This window comes from Scardinius erythrophthalmus, assembly GCF_964197995.2.
Source record: "Scardinius erythrophthalmus genome assembly, chromosome: 19".
In the NCBI taxonomy this organism is placed as follows: domain Eukaryota; kingdom Metazoa; phylum Chordata; class Actinopteri; order Cypriniformes; family Leuciscidae; genus Scardinius; species Scardinius erythrophthalmus.
In genome coordinates this window covers 8,763,965-8,783,304 of record NC_138239.1, presented here as the reverse complement: position 1 = coordinate 8,783,304, position 19,340 = coordinate 8,763,965, and the positions used below count along the sequence as shown (strand labels likewise).

General features: G+C 36.6%; 1 protein-coding gene across 1 annotated transcript in view; it reads right to left on the bottom strand.

Moving 5' to 3' along the window:
* Nucleotides 1-19,340, bottom strand: part of rps6ka5 (ribosomal protein S6 kinase, polypeptide 5) — a 34,848-nt gene that overhangs the window by 13,878 nt on the left and 1,630 nt on the right. Inside the window, exons 2-12 of the mRNA XM_081348059.1 lie at nt 17,432-17,503; nt 17,124-17,342; nt 15,709-15,824; nt 15,057-15,158; nt 9,348-9,431; nt 9,049-9,152; nt 7,957-8,107; nt 7,660-7,821; nt 5,482-5,607; nt 514-647; nt 311-404 (exon numbers count right to left, since the gene is read on the bottom strand). Of these exons, the coding sequence (XP_081204185.1) occupies nt 311-404; nt 514-647; nt 5,482-5,607; nt 7,660-7,821; nt 7,957-8,107; nt 9,049-9,152; nt 9,348-9,431; nt 15,057-15,158; nt 15,709-15,824; nt 17,124-17,342; nt 17,432-17,503 (1,364 nt within the window). The remainder of the gene's footprint in view (nt 1-310; nt 405-513; nt 648-5,481; nt 5,608-7,659; nt 7,822-7,956; nt 8,108-9,048; nt 9,153-9,347; nt 9,432-15,056; nt 15,159-15,708; nt 15,825-17,123; nt 17,343-17,431; nt 17,504-19,340) is intronic.

The following is a 19,340-nucleotide window of genomic DNA, read 5'->3' as shown; positions in this document are numbered from 1 at the left end:
TCTCAAAAGCATTGCGAGCTAAGATGATTGTAGAGACCATTGGTGCCCAATGCTTTTACGATCTACTTAGGCTTACGATGCTTTTAAGAAACGCATCCCAGTTAGTTTTAACCTTCTTTTGTGCTGCATCTGATAAAGAATGGATGGTAATTAAGATAAAGTACTATAAAAAGCAAGGGGAGGAATTAAATCTGGGGCAGGTGTGAGGACAAAGAGGGTTCAAACTTATTCAGACTAGCCCAGTTCTTTGAATGAATGAGGCTTTAATGTGCACAAGATCTCTAGGTTCCAGTCTCAAACACTGTCATACCTGGTCATGGTAGATTTCATGTAGTTTTACTATGTTGGGGTGTCCGTCACAGAGTTTGAGAGCGGCAATCTCTTTCTGTGTTTGTGCCTCCATTCTGCAGAACAATAAATGAGCACAACAAATCACTTCCATCACTATTATATAATACAACTGAACTTTAAATACATAATAAATATTCTATTGTCAGGCTGCATAGTCGGTACCTTTTACTGACAATTTTTACAGCATATTTTTGTCCGGTCTTCTTGTGAGTGCACTGTCTGCAGATGGAGAAGCTTCCCTCTCCCAGAGCGTTCTCCCTCAGGTCCATCTCATAGTTCATGTAGAACGGCGAGTCCTATGGTCAGTATGTCAGAAGTTTAGAGGTCAAGGAAAGGCGATGGCATTATTTAAAAGGGACCATATTCTATACCACATGTGTTAAACTGTCCTTCAGATTTCCGCTCCAACCAGCTCCAAAACACCTGCCTGGAAGTTTCCTGTAACCCTGAAGACCTTGATTAGCAGGTTCAGGTGTTAAATTAGGGTTGCAGCTAAACCCTGCAGAACAGAAGCCCTCCAGGAACTGAGTTTGACACCCCTGTTCTACACTTTTGTAGTGTATCAAAAATTAGCCCAAAAAACAGCCTATAATGGTTTCTTGCACCAAAACAATTGACCGTTCGCAAAAGCCACGCCCCCTAGTTATTGTTACTACGCCCGTCAAACAATTGAGAAACAGACACATGGCTGGGTTGAGCTCCATACCGGTATAAGTGATTGGTTTTGGAGTAATGCAGCAGACATATCCTCCAGGGCACGACAGAAAGGGCTGCAATATGCAGTGGAGGGATATCAAAATGTTAAAATAAGCAAAGACGGGAATATTATAACAATCGAGACCAGTGCTTGAAGTGGGGGAAGAAAGGTGCCAATAGGCTAACTGTTACTCTCTTGCAGTGGCAAATCATGACATTTGAGATTAATACAGTGAAAAACAAAACTTGAAGATATTGCTGGTACAACAACAATTTATTGTTATTTATTAACAATATAAATGTATTTAAACAAGTCGTGTGTGTGTGTGTGTGCTTGTGTGCAAACGGAACTCCTCCAAGTCTGCAAGTCCAAAAATACATTTAGGCTATGGTGAGTTTACTACATTTTATTTTATTAAATGCATTTATGGAGAGATTATTATATTTTCATGTCAATCTGTGTTCGTTTTGACCAAGAACCATGCGCTGACACTTTAATTCAGCGCGTGCAGCACAGCAAAAATAGACTCGGTGCAGAAACGATTGCAGCATCCGCGTGCAGTGTGAAAGCTTTACCTGTTAACATGGGTGCGGGAAAAAAAACGCACTGTAAATGGACTACGGAGTATATGTGAAACGGGCGTGACTGACGCTTATATATTATATACGCTGACGTATGCTTATTAATCTTCGAGGCATTTAGCTGTGAGTGAGGTCTCCCACACTGCTTAATCCATTGTCGGCATCTTTCCGCTTGGGTCTTGGGTTTTGGAAAGGCGAAAAAAACGACCCCTCCCTCTAAACTTTTTGGGTACCTAGTGTCAGACTTGCAGGTGCCATTGGCGCATCGTTTCACCATGTGCTGAAATCGCAATGTTTGACGGAGGTCCTTCTCCTTAGTTACAGTTGCTGAGCTAGGATTGGACGAGGCAGAGCCATAGAGAGAGAAGTGCATTATTTAAAAGGGACCATATTCTATACCACATGTGTTAAACTGTCCTTCAGATTTCCGCTCCAACCAGCTCCAACAAGCGTTAGCTGCAACCCTAATTTAACACCTGAACCTGCTAATCAAGGTCTTCAGGGTTACTGGAAACTTCCAGGCAGGTCTTTTACAGAAGCCCTCCAGGAACTGAGTTTGACACCCCTGTTCTACACTTTTGTAGTGTATCAAAAATTAGCCCAAAAAACAGCCTATAATGGTTTCTTGCACCAAAACAATTGTAATATACTTTCACATCACTCTCTGTCTGTCCCTTAGACTTAGACAGTTTTTTTGTTAGGGTACCTTGAACATTTATATATGTAAATGACCTCTGGCCAGCCTCCTTACTATACGCGGGTGAATTTTAAACTAACGTTCAAGTCAAGTAACCATTAATGCGTTACTGTTGCAAACATAGGAGGTCATGTGTTAATGTTCTTGTGGTTCTGATGTCACAACCACAATGATTTCTGAACGACCGATTTTGCAGCTTTATTTTGATACATGGTTTGGGACTAGGGCCCTGTTTAAATCTGGTATTAAGATGCGTTTTGGTCGATCGGATCACAAGTAGACGAGGGAGACACATTTCCGTTTACACCTGTTGTGATCAGTCTCTTTTGTCCACTTTCGACCTCTTCTGTCCTCATTTCTTCGAGGGGAGGGTCTACATGCTTGTATGTGTTTTTTTCACATCTTTCGATATAATGGACGAAATGAGCTCACGCAATATACTTTTATTAACACAATCTGTTAATAAAGCATATGGACATTGACCCTGATGAATAGAATGAACGTAAAGCCTGCATACAAATCCATCCCAGCTAACACGTGACATACCAGATACATAATTTATTAGTTCTTTTTGATAATTTCATGACTTACTAATTGACAACATAACCACGACGTTGCAAGCTCATGATTTTATTTGCTGTTTAAAGTGAAGTGATATACAGCGTGCGCAAGTGAAGAGTATAATAGACATCTAACAGGGCAGTATAGTTTGTTTTTCTGAAGTGAGAGACTTTTTATGTAGTAACAAGTTATGAAAATAATGTTAAAATAATGAAACTGACATATCCTCCTGGGACCCAGAAAAAAAAAGTTTTTTGAATTTAGTTTTTTTCCATGTCACCACACTGTTTAGAGCACAATAAACAAATGGTAAAAAAACATTTTTGAAAAATAATATTTTATTCATACGTTATGCTATGTCCTCTGTAGTGGACGCCAGGACTAAGTTGTTTAAAAAATAAAATGACATGAAATTATATGTATAGGCAAAAACAATGGGATTTTTTTTTTCAATCACCAATAAATTTGGGGGTTTCAGGATTTTTTCAACCAAAATTTGTATAAAGATTTTTCTCAACTATGTTATGAAAGAAATAATGGAATGAATTGATACACCATTTTACTTTATGCAATATGTGGGTAAAATGTCCATAAATTAATATTCCCATTCAATGCAATGTATATATAAACTGTATTTAATTTGCACCTTAATGTGTTCTTGGAGCAACATTTAATGAAAAAAGAAGTGTAATAATTGGAGTATTAATTGGCAACATTTTAATAATAATATCTAATATTTCATAGGAATATTGATGTATAATTTATTTCCATATTCACTTGTTGTGTCTCAGAAAATGCCTGATAAACATGATTTAAGTCCTGATGTCCTCTACAGTGGACATGTATGAAATCAATGCCCTGTTCTGTAACAGAAAATATTTTTTTATTTGAAACCCCTTAACATTTTCCTGAGATGTTGTTCTATGAAATACAATTTGAAAAGTAGTCCAATTTAAATTATAATTACAATATATTATCATATTTCCATAAGAATGCTACATTTGATCACTAAATTAATGTCAGACATTTTTAAAGACCAAGGAGAAGTTGTTTTCATGGTGAAACCTCCAAACATTTGGTGTCTTTGAAAAGTCCTGAATCTGCTCTTTACAGGACACCCAGGTTGTGTCATGTGACATGTATGATGTCAGAGAAATTCACTAAAATATAATGTCCACTATAGTGGACAAAAGTCTATTCTTGGGTCCCAGGAGGATATAGCCAGACAACATCTCATCTCAAAGAAGCAACTGAATCAGTACAATGCATTTTTCTCCAGCACTTTGTCTGACAGAAGAGCAGTGTTGGGGAAAGTTACTTTTAAAAGTAATGCATTACAATATTGCGTTACTCCCCCAAAAAAGTAACTAATTGCATTACTTAGTTACTTTTTATGAAAAGTAATGTGTTACGTTACTTTTACGTTACTTTTTCTTCTCACCTGGGCTGGGCTTGCTTGTTTGTTTTTTTAATAACAAGACCAACAAAAAAGTTATATTTTTGGCAAATGTTAAGGCCCTTTCACACCAAAAGTGAACTGAATAAGCCTCAGGCTGAAGGAAATGTATATTTACGCTTGTACAGTAAAGGGTGCCGCTCAAACTAACCTTTCAGCTGCGCTGCTGTTCTGGATTAAAGAACAATAATATACAGGAGAAGGAAGTTCAACACTCTTATTTCTAAATCTTATAAAGTAATTTTTGCTTATTAGTATGGTTGAATTAGATCATTGAGGTCAGCAGCAAAGACATTAATAAAGTGAGATTAAATTCACAAAGTATATTTGTGTAATTTAATAGTTAATTATAAAAGTTGAGTAAAATTCTGAGATTGCATTTTACTGTTTTTATTTATTTTGAGCAGTGAGATGAGTAAGTTCACATTTACTCTAGAACTACAATAACCATCATGTTTACACAGCGCACACACCACCACCTCACTTTGTTTCTCTCAACATGGGGACAGGAGAGCTGTCAGTCAATAAATGTGAAAAAGTAACTAGCGTTACTTATTTGGAAAAGTAACTTAGATATTTTATTGCAAATTGAAAAAGTAATGCATTACTTTACTAGTTACTTGAAAAAGTAATCTGATTACGTAACTCAAGTTACTTGTTATGAGTTACCCCCAACACTGCAGAAGAGTGAACAGTTTTCATGCTAGCCTTTCAAAATAAAAGTCTTGCATCAGAAAAACAATTATACTTTTTATTGTTGTAGTTTCTTTGACTACACACAACGTGACCCACTCAAAAGAGTCTTGCCACCCACCGGTTGAGAAACGCTGGTGTATTGGTCGATCACTACCTAAAACCAATTTGCTGGTTTTGCCACTGGTGTTTTTGTAAAAATAATGAATGTTTCAAACAGGTCTCCCAAACATTTCACCCATTTTCCATTTGACGGACTTTGTCGCGTTGGAATAGCATAGAAATGTTGACACTTTTTGGTGAAATTAAACAACAACTTGCTTACTTATAGTAGTCTCTGCATATTCAATCGGGATGGGAGGAAGTCATTTGAAAAAAAAAAAACTGATACACTTTAGCTTTAAATGTTGTAATGTTTTTACAACACAGCAATATGGAGACTGACCTTCATCATAGCGCTACGGGCAACAGCAGCAGAGCCCGGCCTCTCTGACCCGCCGCACAGCAGAGCCGAGTCGTCCATCACCGCATTCCTCTTAAAAAGGATGGAGGGAGCCATGAAGGAATAGCCCTGGAGATACAAACATCTATAAAGACACTCACTGACAGAAGAGGGAACTAATGCAGAGGAAGTATCAGGGTCACTGAAGGAACTCTAACAGCACAGCCTTTTGCATTTCTGCAAATCCTACATGCCTTGGGACTCCAGTCACATTGTTTGCGACGACTGCATCATGTGCACCCTTCTAAATAAAGCCTCCGCCAGCCCATGTCCCACTTACGCGGCCAGACTGCAGCTGTGTGCTACATGGGCGGAAGAGTGGCTGGCTGGATGAGAGGATGGCTGGACGGAAGGATGAGGAGATGAATGGTTGAAATGCTTTTAATTGCTAAGCCAAGGTACTTGATTGCCCTGCTTTTCAAATTATCACAGTCCTCTAATGCAGCTTAATTTCAGTTTGTGAGGAGTTTGAGGGGGTGGCTGGGTTTATAAGCGGCTATGCATGTGTGTGCGCGTGGTGGAGCGTTTCGAAAGTTATCATTGCAGACGTCGCTGCAATTGTACCGCCCGAGAATTATGAAGGATCAAAATTCCAGCGCACATGAAAGGCGAACGCTCAGAAAAGCCAAGATGAAGTTGGTAATCAAAGGTTGAAGGAGTAATTGAGCCAGACATGGTTGTTCTCGCAGACGCCGACCTTTTATTCCATGACAGAGCCGTTTAATGGCGGCATTGATCCGCCAGACTGAAGGATTCAGAAGGCAATCATAGACACCATCTCTTTCGCAGCCTCCCATTTCAGCTGGCATCATGCTATAGGCAACGTTATGGATCAAGCCGCATCAAAAATAGTCATTCACATCTGATGCTTGAAACCATCTTCATATCACCATAATTACATCTCCAAAAAGCTCTCTAATTCATCTGAATACCAACACAGACAGCCGGGCTCACGTTGCATAAGTGATCATTATAAAGGCTGACTTGCCCATTTCCTCTTCAGTACTTCCTGCTTACTAATAATAAAGGGTTAACTGAACAATTATATCCTAACGCAACATCAAATGTCCACTCGTGTGCAGAAATTCATTCTCAGTGTCATAAATAAATGCTCAATGTGAATCAACATTGGTTTAGGTAAATCATCACACATTTGCCAACATTAGTGATTTCTGATGTATTGGCTTGGCAAAGGAATCACCTGACATTTTGGGATTATTCCGCTCAAACGCTGAAATATTTTTGAGTGAAAATTGAGTATATTTGCAGAAGTTTGGGGTCGGTAAGATTTTTTAAGAAATTACCACTTTTATGTAAGCATGCAATAAATTGAACAAAAGTGACATTTAAAACATTAATTATTTTACAACAAAATTCTGTTTCAAATAAATGCTGTTCTTTTGAACTTTTTTGTTCATCAAAGAATCCAAACAAAAATGTATCATGGTTTACACAAAAACTTCCAACATTGATGATAATAAGAAATGTTTCTTGAGCAGCATATCAGCATATTAGAATGATTTCTGAAAGATCATGTGACACTGAAGACTGGAGTAAAGACTGCTGAAAATTCAACTTTGTCAACAAATAAATTATATTTGTTTTTTTGTTGTTTTTTTTACTGTATTTTTGGTCAAATAAATGCAGCCTTGGTGAGCAAAGACCCCAAACTTGTAAACAGTAGTGTGTGTTCATATAATTTTAGCAATAATTTTTGGTATCATTTAATAAAAAAATTACATTTGTCAAATGCAAGTAAAAATTGCATTGGTGTGTAAATGTTGCATGGTAACTTTATTATAAACTGCAACATTTTTCATTAAATATTGCACAGGGGTAGAATGAATAATAATAATCATCATATTTAAAATATTTACAAATGTTAAAATTATATTAATTAGGATCCACTTTCACATTATTCACATTGATGTTTTTGGAACCCAGTCAACATGAAACTGTTGAGAATTATTATAATCATTATTGTTGCTGAATATTGTAATATTGTGCAATATTAATACATTTCTGTCTTAAATTCCTCACTTTTACGCATCATATTAGAGCAGCCCAACCTGCAAAGACCAAAAATATATGCCATTACAGAATAGTTATTAATTCTACTACCTGGAAGATTCGGTCACAGTTGTTTGGAAGTGCCGCTGGAGAGTAGGTTGGGTCCATCTCTGTAAACTCCTCTGCAAAGTTGCTTACATCCAGCTCATCGCGAATTACAGGTTTAAAAGGAGCTGGAACCTGCTTAGCTGCTAAATCCTCCCAATTCATTTTCTGAAACAATAAAAGTCAAACATTTTTGATGTTGGTCCCTCAAAGCCTGAGTGAACTTTAACAAACCAAGGAAATGACAAGGGAAATAGTTGTACTTCTCTTTTAAAATGAATTTTTGTGGAAAGAAAGTCTTGCCTGGTAAAATGGATGGCTTTTCACATTCTGGGCCCCTGAGGGGCCAGAGCCCAGCCTCTTCTTTGGGTCTTTAATTAGCAGTCGCTGGATAATGTCTTTGGCCAGAGGACCCATGTCTTTGGGGAATGGAGGATCCTTTTTCATAATTCTCCTATTAGGCAAGGAGAGAGAATTCATCAAAACCGTACCCTACCTGCAGATTCGTATTTGAATTGTATAAAAAAAACCTGCAGCTTTAAGTAGGTAATTTGATGCTATTTTGTAAACATGCTGATGCAACCAAATATTCAGCTCATGATTTCGAAACAAGATGGAGTTCTAGATAATGAAAAGGAAACTGGTGTAAACTTAACCACATAAAGGCGTTTTTTTTTCAGAGCAAGTTCCACAAAAAAGTTACAAATGTTCATTTTCAGATCCGTTTAAGATCCACGCACTTTCAGATCCATTTAAGTCAGATTCTTGAATAAATTACTCTTATCAGTCATCTAATTTCATCATGTCCAATTCAAAATGAACAATTTTCTTTTTATGTGTATGTAGGCTTATGATACTAAAATCAGTGTAGTTAACGGATTTCTTTTTTTAGTAAGTGGTATTTTATCAAAATTAACAAATTACATAAGTATATTTCATTTAGTTCATCAAATAACTTAAAAAAATATTAATTGAACCAGAGTTGCTAAGAAGAATCACAATCATAATCAAATGAGTGGATAGTTCACCCAAAAATGAAAGTTCAGTCATCATTTACTCACCCTCAAGTTGTTCCAAACCCTTATGATTTTTTTTTTCTTCTGCTGAACACAAAAGAAGATATTTTAAAGAATATGGGTAACCAAAAAGTTGATGGACCCCATTGACTTCCATAGTATGGAGAAAAAAAAATGGGGCCCATCAATTGATTGGTTACTGACATTCTTCAAAATATCTTCCTCTGTGTTCAGCAGAAGAAAGAAATTCATACAGGTTTGGAACAACTTGAGGGTGAGTAAATGATGACAGAATTTTCATTTTTGGGTGAAATACGCCTTTAAATTCCTTAAAATTCTCATGCTGTCGTGTATTGGTGTACGTATGTGCTGGTCTTACTCGGCAATGTCAGAATGAGAGTTCTCATTGCCATCGACAGTGAAAGGAGAGCCTCCGGTCAACAGCTCATACATCAGAACTCCCATGCTCCACCAGTCCACCGCCTGCATGAGAACATTGGTACATCACACTGGTTATATTCCCAACAGCACATTCAAATATATGTTGGATCATTTAAATAAATTAATGAATGAATCACTGATTAATAAAGTCAAACTTAAAGCTGCGGTGTGTAGCTAAAAAAAAATTACTCATGTAATTCAAATGTGGTGAACGGATGGATGGGCGGTTCACTTTACCTTGTCATGTCCTGACTCTCCTCCCGCAACAATCTCAGGTGCCATGTACTCAATAGTGCCGCAGATGGAATAAGTCCTCTCCACCTACAAGAAAAGAAAAGTGTTTATTTTACTGTTTGTAAAAACCAGCAAAAAAAAAAAAAAAAAAAAAAAAACTGTATTGTTTCTTATACAGTTTTAGTTTTCACAGTTGCCTTTTTTTTTTTTTTGGAAGAGTAGATATAAATGAAAGTGCTGTTTAGGGCTGGGTATCAGCAATTACACCATGTTACACCATTACACCAAGTCATGACTCAATACATCATGAATTCGAAGGAGTTTGCACAATTCAAAATTCTCATTAATCTACCATAAGCCAGTTGTCTAGTGCAGTGGATGCATCATCTCACAATGTTCACTAACTATGGACCAATCAAAATTCACACAGAAAGAGAGAGAATATCTTTGTTTACTACTTTTTCAAAACTGGCATCACTTTATATTAGGTGTCTTTAACTACTATAAAATAACATTTAAATTAATCATTTGATACAATGCACTTATTGAGTCCATACATGTTTTTACATTGTACTTATATTTAAAGCACACCTGCATATAATTACATATGTAATTCGTTTCTGTAATTGCATCTATAATTACATTGTTGACCCTTCCCTTACCCCTTAACCCACCCTTAAACCTACCCATACTACCACACCTGTCCCTAATCTTACCCGTATCCCACCTCAATTGCAGCACATGTATTGAAATGCAACATGGACACAATAAGTACATTGTACATATTTTTTATGCGAGTAGTTAAAGACACCTAATATAAAGTGTGACCAAAAAAAAACATACTAGTATAAATTATTTTTTCACAACGAGTCTGGCATTGCTGTAACAATCACAACTGTGTTCAGTTAGTTCCTGTTTTCACAGAGTTTTAGTTTGTATTCATCAGTTCCTGTTGTCTTTGTTCTATTTTCCGCCACTATTTTATTGTCATGGTAATTAATTTAATCAGCACAGGTGTTTGTCCGGACCATAGACTGTAAAAAAAGTCGGGACATGTTGGAGTCGAGTATATTTGCAGCTATCGTTTGGACTATTTTCCTGTGTATTATTATTAAAATAACGTGTGGAACTTTATTAATCAGTTTTGTCTTCTGCCTGTGCATACACTGCTGATGGTCAGAAGTTCTTTAAATATTTACACTACCGTTCAAAAGTTTAGGGTTGTCAAGATTTTTAAATGTTGAAAGAAGTCTCTTATGCTCACCAAGGCTGCATTTATTTGATCAAAAACAAAGTAAAAAAATAAATGTAAAAAACAAAGTGTGAAACAATATTACAATTAAAAATAATTGTTTTCTATTTGAATATATTTTAAAATGGAATTTATTCCTGTAATGGCAAAGCTAAATTTCCAGCATTATTACTACCGTTTTCAGTGTCACATGATCATTCCGAAATCATTATAATTATGCTAATTTAATGCTCAAGAAACATTTATTATTATCAATGTTGAAAACAGTTCTGTTTAATATTTCTGTGGAAATATAAAACAGTAACATTATAAATGTCTTTACTGTCACATTTGATCAATTAAATGTGTCCTTGCGGAATAAAAGTATTAATTTCTTACAAAAAGAAAATCTTACTGACCCCAAACTTTTGAGTCTTTCAAAAGTTAAAAATACAATTAAATGTAAACCTACACACCGAAATAAGATTCTTCAATCTTTGATTAATTATTGCACTTAGATGGCATTGGGGCTAAAATTAAACACACCATCTGTGCTGAATTATGCGGTATTATGGAATGAAATACATGAAAACATCTGGAACAATCTTCTTTAATATCCATTTAACATTCTTGCCACATTTGAATACCGATACAAGCACATGGCTTTTCATAATTAAAGGTTCCTGAGTACATTTATTAATTGCTTTTATTTTTAAGTATCTCATAATCAGCATATTTCTGCCGGATGAATTTACTCGTTTTATGTGTGCTGGTTTATATGTACGCTATAAAGTCTTAATAGTCACTGGCGTGTTTTCAAACCACACTCATAAAAGAAATTCTGGCTGAAATGGGTTGTTAGCTGGTACAACAAAGGTCAAACTGAGAAAAACAAAAAGTTAATATAATCTTTTAGAATAAAGAGCATGATCAATAAAATTGCATCCATGGGACGGCGGAAAGGTTCATTGTGAACTACTGAAACATCAAACAGAACATCTCTGACAGAGCAGGACAGCCAGGACCTGCATGTGCAGAATATTGGGTGGTCCCCGGGAATAAACAATCATTTGTTAGCAAAGAAATAGCTACGAATTTGTTAGCTCTTCTCATGGATGAATGTCAAAACCCCAGACAACGATGCAACAAGAACTCTCACAATACAGATCTTTAAATATATAAGTCTGGGTGTTTTTTAATAAGGAGCAATTTAAAAGGACATTTTAAAGGTACACTATGTATTTAAATAATGAGTCAATTTATCAGCAATCCTTCTACCAAAACATGTCTTTGTCTTACTATGATTCACAGTGGTATGCCTGTTAAGTGTTTGTATTTTAGACCTGACAGGATGGTTTTCAAGGGAAAATGCATGCATGCATCACTCGCCCGTGTGTCTTGTCATATCTGTTAAAAGAGAAAAGCTACTCCGGCTACTCTGACATGGTGTGGGAGTGCCATAGGTTAGTTGTCACAATGAGCGAGAAAGGTTGACATGGAGTAGCTAAATCTCCAACCTCCAGGGAATCTCACGTTTAGGAATTTATTTTCAAGGAAGTACCGTGTCTATTAATGGGTAAAGCTACAGTAACGTCTTCAGCTAGTCAGCTTGAGATCATTTCCATCTAAACTGGTAATATCTCGTAAGCCTAGTAGTGAATGTTTTATGAGTAGTAATATAGTTTCTCTCTTTTTTTAGTTATGGGAAAGAACCATATTCAGTCACGCAGAGCCAAAGCACAACCAAAACAATATTCTTTCACAAAATGCCTGCATAGTTACATAGTGTAGCCTACCTTTAATGTTTTAATATAAAACCACTCTTTTCAAGCATACATAAAAGCCATGAAAGTTTGAGTACTGAGATGTTCCAAATATCATGACAACAATAGCTGTGAAATATTAAACACTTGTTGGCCTGTCTAGTTAAATAACTTGTTTTCACCCTCCCAGTAGTTCTCAAACTAGCATGTCACTCTAACACAATGTTCCAGAAAAAATATATATATTTTTGGACAAACCCAGGTGGGCAACCATCTGAGCAGAAACACCCCAAGTTCAAGTTCATTCTTAACAAAGAAACTCTAACATTTTCACAATGAAGAAACACGATTTCTGTATTATGCCATTTCAGTTTTAGAGGTTTGAGGGCATTGCATTTTTTACAATAACTAAAAAAAAGCAATATATTTACACTCACCTAAAGGATTATTAGGAACACCATACTAATACTGTGTTTGACCCCCTTTCGCCTTCAGAACTGCCTTAATTCTACGTGGCATTGATTCAACAAGGTGCTGAAAGCATTCTTTAGAAATGTTGGCCCATATTGATAGGATAGCATCTTGCAGTTGATGGAGATTTGTGGGATGTACATCCAGGGCACGAAGCTCCCGTTCCACCACATCCCAAAGATGCTCTATTGGGTTGAGATCTGGTGACTGTGGGGGCCATTTTAGTACAGTGAACTCATTGTCATGTTCAAGAAACCAATTTGAAATGATTCGAGCTTTGTGACATGGTGCATTATCCTGCTGGAAGTAGCCATCAGAGGATGGGTACATGGTGGTCATAAAGGGATGGACATGGTCAGAAACAATGCTCAGGTAGGCCGTGGCATTTAAACGATGCCCAATTGGCACTAAGGGGCCTAAAGTGTACCAAGAAAACATCCCCCACACCATTACACCACCACCACCAGCCTGCACAGTGGTAACAAGGCATGATGGATCCATGTTCTCATTCTGTTTATGCCAAATTCTGACTCTACCTTCTGAATGTCTCCACAGAACTTGAGACTCATCAGACCAGGCAACATTTTTCCAGTCTTCAACTGTCCGTGAGCTCGTGCAAATTGTAGCCTCTTTTTCCTATTTGTAGTGGAGATGAGTGGTACCCGGTGGGGTCTTCTGCTGTTGTAGCCCATCCGCCTCAAGGTTGTGCGTGTTGTGGCTTCACAAATGCTTTGCTGCATACCTCGGTTGTAACGAGTGGTTATTTCAGTCAAAGTTGCTCTTCTATCAGCTTGAATCAGTCGGCCCATTCTCTTCTGACCTCTAGCATCAACAAGGCATTTTCGCCCACAGGACTGCCGCATACTGGATTTTTTTCCCTTTTCACACCATTCTTTGTAAACCCTAGAAATGGTTGTGCGTGAAAATCCCAGTAAATGAGCAGATTGTGAAATACTCAGACCGGCCCGTCTGGCACCAACAACCATGCAACGCACAAAATTGCTTAAATCACCTTTCTTTCCCATTCTGACATTCAGTTTGGAGTTCAGGAGATTGTGTTGTGTTCGAGCACCAAATCAGCATGTTAGAATGGGTCATGTGACACTGAAGACTGAATTCAGCTTTGCCATCACAGGAATAAACAATTGAAATATATTAAAATAGAAAACAGTTATTTTAAATAGCTGTAATATTTCACAATATATACTTGTGAAAACTACCATGTCAGGATGGTAGTTCTTGAACCAGTGGGTGAAATCAGTGCTTGTCTTTTTTTTCTGTGGTTGTGCACAAATGATAACCTTTCAAGTATGTGAAACACTTTTACTTATAAAGCTTATTTGGCATTTTTGTCCTTGGCTGGACAGCAACTTATCTGATGGCTCCCACATATGTTTGTTTGCACAGGGTGAGCACATGGTTTTGTGGCACATCCGCCTAATAAGCAGTTTTGCATACCGCAAGGCACTTATCTGTATCTGTGATGTTCTGCCCTGAGCATGCTTTCCAATAACCAGAATTATAAATTATTTGATCCAGAATTGTGTTAAAGATAATCCTAATCCCTATGAACTAGGAAGACTGTGCAATGATGCAGTCTTTATCTCATGAATCAATCAGCACAGTGTATTTCTGCACATTTTTTCTCCCAGTTTCACTTCCATACTGAAAATCAGTGCATATGCAGACAGACTCTATTTGAAACCGTTTCAGTCTCCCTTCAAGTGAAGTTTAGAAGGAACAATGTACTTTAGAGATGCACAATATATTGGTACAGTTTATTGGTAGGTTATTACCCAATATTGTGTGTGTGTGTGTGTGTGTGTGTGTGTGTGTGCGTGTGTATAATTTCTTTTTCAATTTCTACCTTTGCCATTACCTAATGCCCATTTAAATTTAATCTTTAAAAATACTAATTATTTATTTTAATGACACTACTAAATGCTGTTATGGCTAAATTCACCTGTAGCATTGAAACAATTGATTTCAGTTGTTTTTAGTAATGTTTTATTTTTTAAGACAAAATAGTATAGATTTATAATATTTGCCATTTATTGGTTATTGGCCATAACATGACAATCATTATCAGCTTATCAGTACCTGACAGAATTTTAAAATGCATAATGTTTTTGAACAAACACAGTGATTTTGATCATTTATTTTTTAATAAAATTTGGAGAACTGGCAAGAATCCAAAATGCAAAATGAGTTTCTGAAAAGAGAAAAATCATATAAAGACAATCTCACCTCATGAAATTCCTTACTAAGGCCAAAATCCGTCAGCACAATGTGACCGTTTGAATCAAGAAGGATATTCTCAAGTTTTAGATCTCTGTAGACGATTCCTAGCTGAAAAACAAACAGAACCGAATAAGGTCTTATGTTTAGATGTGAGACCAAATGCATCACTTCTTTTTTCAACCTCAAGTTGTTTACAACCTCAACTTGTCTGGGGTCATAAAATGCAGCCATTCACCTAGAAAATGTACTGCTACTTTAATAAATAATAAATGGCAACATAATAGGAAATGACAAAAAATGAGACTGAACCAAAACAAAGTTAATCTCACTGTCATGGTCCTTTCTACAAACTCTGTAATCGCCCCTGGGCAACTCTCTTCTCTCTGAATAATGGCTGCTGCTGTGCACAGAACATGCATGCATTAAAAACACTTCTCTTCCTCTTTCTGTAAACACAGCATTCGAGAAATTTTGAGCACTGCAGATACATGCGGTCTGGCCTGGTTATCTGAGTGAGGAATTGATCTGAGTAGGCAGGAGAGAGAAGTACCTCCTCTTGAGAAAAGGAAGGAATTTCGTTTACTTCTATCTCAAAATGAGGCGCCGTTCAGTCAGATTGCAAAGGAAATGAAGAGTGAAAGTAAGTGTGCAATTTTACCTTATGCAAGTGCTCTAGCGCAAGTACAATCTCCCCACTGTACAAGGTAACCTCTTGCTCTTTAAAGCGAACCCTTTGGACCAAGTGTGTGAAGAGCTCACCTCCATTCACATAATCTGTGATTTAAGATATAGAAAACAAATTTGCAACTGGTTAATGATGGTTTTATATTTCAAATGCACCTGGTATTGTGCAGTTACTGCAAAATCCTGCTTTTATGTCGACATAGGTTCCAAGCAATACCACAAAAGCCACGAGTTTCTGTAGTGGTATACAGGCTTCTGCTTTTCATCATTATAGCAAATAAACTGTGTTACAATTCTCAGGGGCACAGGGTGTTCACTGTTATCTACACACTCAGTTTAGATAGAAGTTCAGTTAATTTTGGAATGCCCTTCAGCTCACACTTGAGTCACACAGATATGGGGTTTCAAGTTTGATGAAATTATTTTTTTCACTCAAATAATTAATTAAAAGAAATGTAAATAAATTAAATAGTGCCATTCAAATGTTTGGGGTCAGTAAGAATTTTTTTTTTTTTTAAAGAAATTAGTTTTTTATTCAACAAGGATGTTAAATTGATCAAATCATGTGACACTGAAGCTCCCGTCTAATGATGCTGAAAATTCAGCTTTGCCATCACAGGAATAAATCACATTTTAAAATGAATCAAAATAAAAAAAAAAGTTACATTAAACTGTAAAAACATTTCACAATATTATTTTTTTTAACTATTTTTGATCAAATAAATGCAGCTTTGATGAACACAGACACTTCTTTCAAAAACATTAAAAGATTTACAGTAGTGTATGTGTATTTATATAAAAATCTAAATATAATATTATATATTTATTTTAAAAAAATGACAAACTTGAATTTTGTCAAATAAATAAATTAATTGATTAATAAAATACTGTGCGATGTTAATAATATTTTGAATACGTGTTGTAACAGATGGACATTGTAAAAATGGTTTTCTAACGGTCACATATCTGGTGCACTTTACATCCTCCCTCATATTGCTAAGTAAACCACTTCTGAGGTTAATTAAGCTGAATAAAAATGCCTGAGGTTATGCACAATGGCTGATGGGTAAACTTCCCTGCCCACTTCCTGTGAAGAGAGATATCAGTGTACACTTGCTCACTAAGCTATTTGCAGTTAGACTAACTAAAATGCTTCTTATGACTGAATCACACTTGATGGCCAAATACCCTATAAAGTCCACTTTGTGGAGCACTATTAGACACTGGAACCATATAGTTCACACTGTAACAATACTGGTGAGCAATGCAGAGCAAAAGTTCTGCTGCACAGATTGCACTCTTTTAAATGCAAAAGTAAAATTGAAGCATAACATGTAATTCACATTTTTACAATCCACACGGGAGAGAGGAGAGAGAGCATCAACGTACCCAGAATGAGATGCAGTTTGGTGTCTGTCTGGAAGGCATAATGGAGTGTAACCAGGAAAGGAGACTGTCTGATATGTTCGAGGACCTGTCTCTCCGTGCGTGTGTGTTCTGCCGTCTTGGCCTTCTGCACAATAGTGGCCTTTTTCAGCACCTTCATGGCATACAGTTTACACGAATCATGGCCGCTCACCTTGCGAACCAAGAACACCTTGCCGTAGGCTGCCCGAAGGAGGAGAACGGTTTGTTAGTGGAGTAGGAGCAAAGATAAAGACAGAACACATGGTTCACATACTTGAACTACCACTGACCTCCTGTTCCCAGCACTTTCAGCAGCTCAAAGTTCTCAATGCCCACACGCTCCACGTGACCAGTCAGATTGGCTGGAGAAAGATTTAAACACATCCATCAGGTCACGCAGCCAAGAAATCGTGTTTTTCACTTGAATATCATACAAGAAAACCTCCTGTAAACCTTCACAACTTCAGTTACTTGAACCCCTGCCACTTTCTCACAACAGTGAGAAAAGAAAATATGTTCAAAATGGCCAACTCTTGGGACAAGCCTGCAGCTATTTGTAAATACAGTATGTTGCTTATAAACAGGTCCAGATGGAATCTGCTGACTTTAATATGCATTTTCTGCACTGACTTTAAATATTTAAACATGGAAAAATATGACGTGGCAGCTGAAAGCATTATGAAATTAGGCAAACACTACTGTTCAGCTGTTTGGGCTCAATAAGATTTTTTAGTTACAGTTTATTTTAAGGTGTCCATGTTACAGTGTAATTATACATTTAAGTAATGAGTAATAATAATTAACTTCATGTACTTACTATAGGGTTGGGGTTAGCATTAGGGTTTGGTTTAGGGTTAGTTGCATGTAATTATGCATAATTTAAAGTTATTACTATAGTAACTACATGTAACACATGCAACAAGGACACTGTAAAATAAAGCGTTACTGATTTTTAAAAACAAAATAATACTTTTATTCTGCAAGGGTCCATTAAATGTATCAAAAGTGAAAGTAAGATTTTTTTAAACTTTCGATTCATCAAGAAATCCTGGAAAAATGCATCACAGTTTCCAAAAAAATAATTAGGCAGCATAACTATTATCAACATTGACAATAATAAGAATTGTTTCTTAAGCAGCAAATCATTATATTAGAATGATTTCTGAGGGATCATGTGACACTGAAGATGCTGAAAATTCAGCTTTGCATCACAGGAATAAATCACATTTAAAAATATATTAAAATAGAACTTATTTACTTTAAACTGTAATAATATTTCACAATATAACTGTATTTTTAATCAAATACATGCAGCTTTAGTGAGCATAAGAGACCGACACCAAACTTTTGAATGGTAATGTAAATAAACAGAAGCCAGAACTATAAATTAAGGGCTCTTGAAATGAGTTTTGAAGGCACTGATTCTTTATAGGCCTGCTCATAAATAAAAAAGAGCTTGATGATTTAGAGGAAACAAAACAGCCTTCATGAATGAGCATGGAAGAACGTGAGCATGTGCGTGGGATATGTTTACACGTTAGCTTGGGCTAAAGAGAAGTCGCTTGTTTTATGCAGTAGATTGCTCAGCGAGGTGAACGCATTCCTGCTGTTATCCTCACTCACAGGTCTTCTGCATCTGACAGAAAACTGCCATATTTCTCTGTCTTTGCAAATTATCTGATTTTAGATGGGGAAAAAAAACATACCATTACCACATCCTCTGACTGGATATCAAGCAGCATGTTTAAAGTGTGTGTGGCCCCCTTTGAAACCACCCTAAGGGCCCATGGGAACCACAATTATTAATAAGCTTCCAGACCCTGACTTTCTCCACTCAGGAACCGAAAGCTTTTAAGGAGAGAATTTGGTCCCCATTGGACTTTATCAGATGACCGACTTCTTGTCTTTAGCCCTTCACTCTAATGTTACAGTTTATTAACCATAAGTCAGAAACAATTAAGTGCCTGATGTAAACTGATCATCTGCATTATATACAGTACAGTATACAGATAAAGTACTGATACAGTATTGTACTATAAAATCTTGATTAGTGGATTAAATTACTGTTAATCTGCACAGTTATGGGCCAACAGCAATCTGAAAATACTGACGGATCTTTCGTTCAGCCTGATGCATCGGTAGTTGAAAAAAACATTTTTATGATATAATACAGAAGTCAAAACAGACCTTTTGACAGGA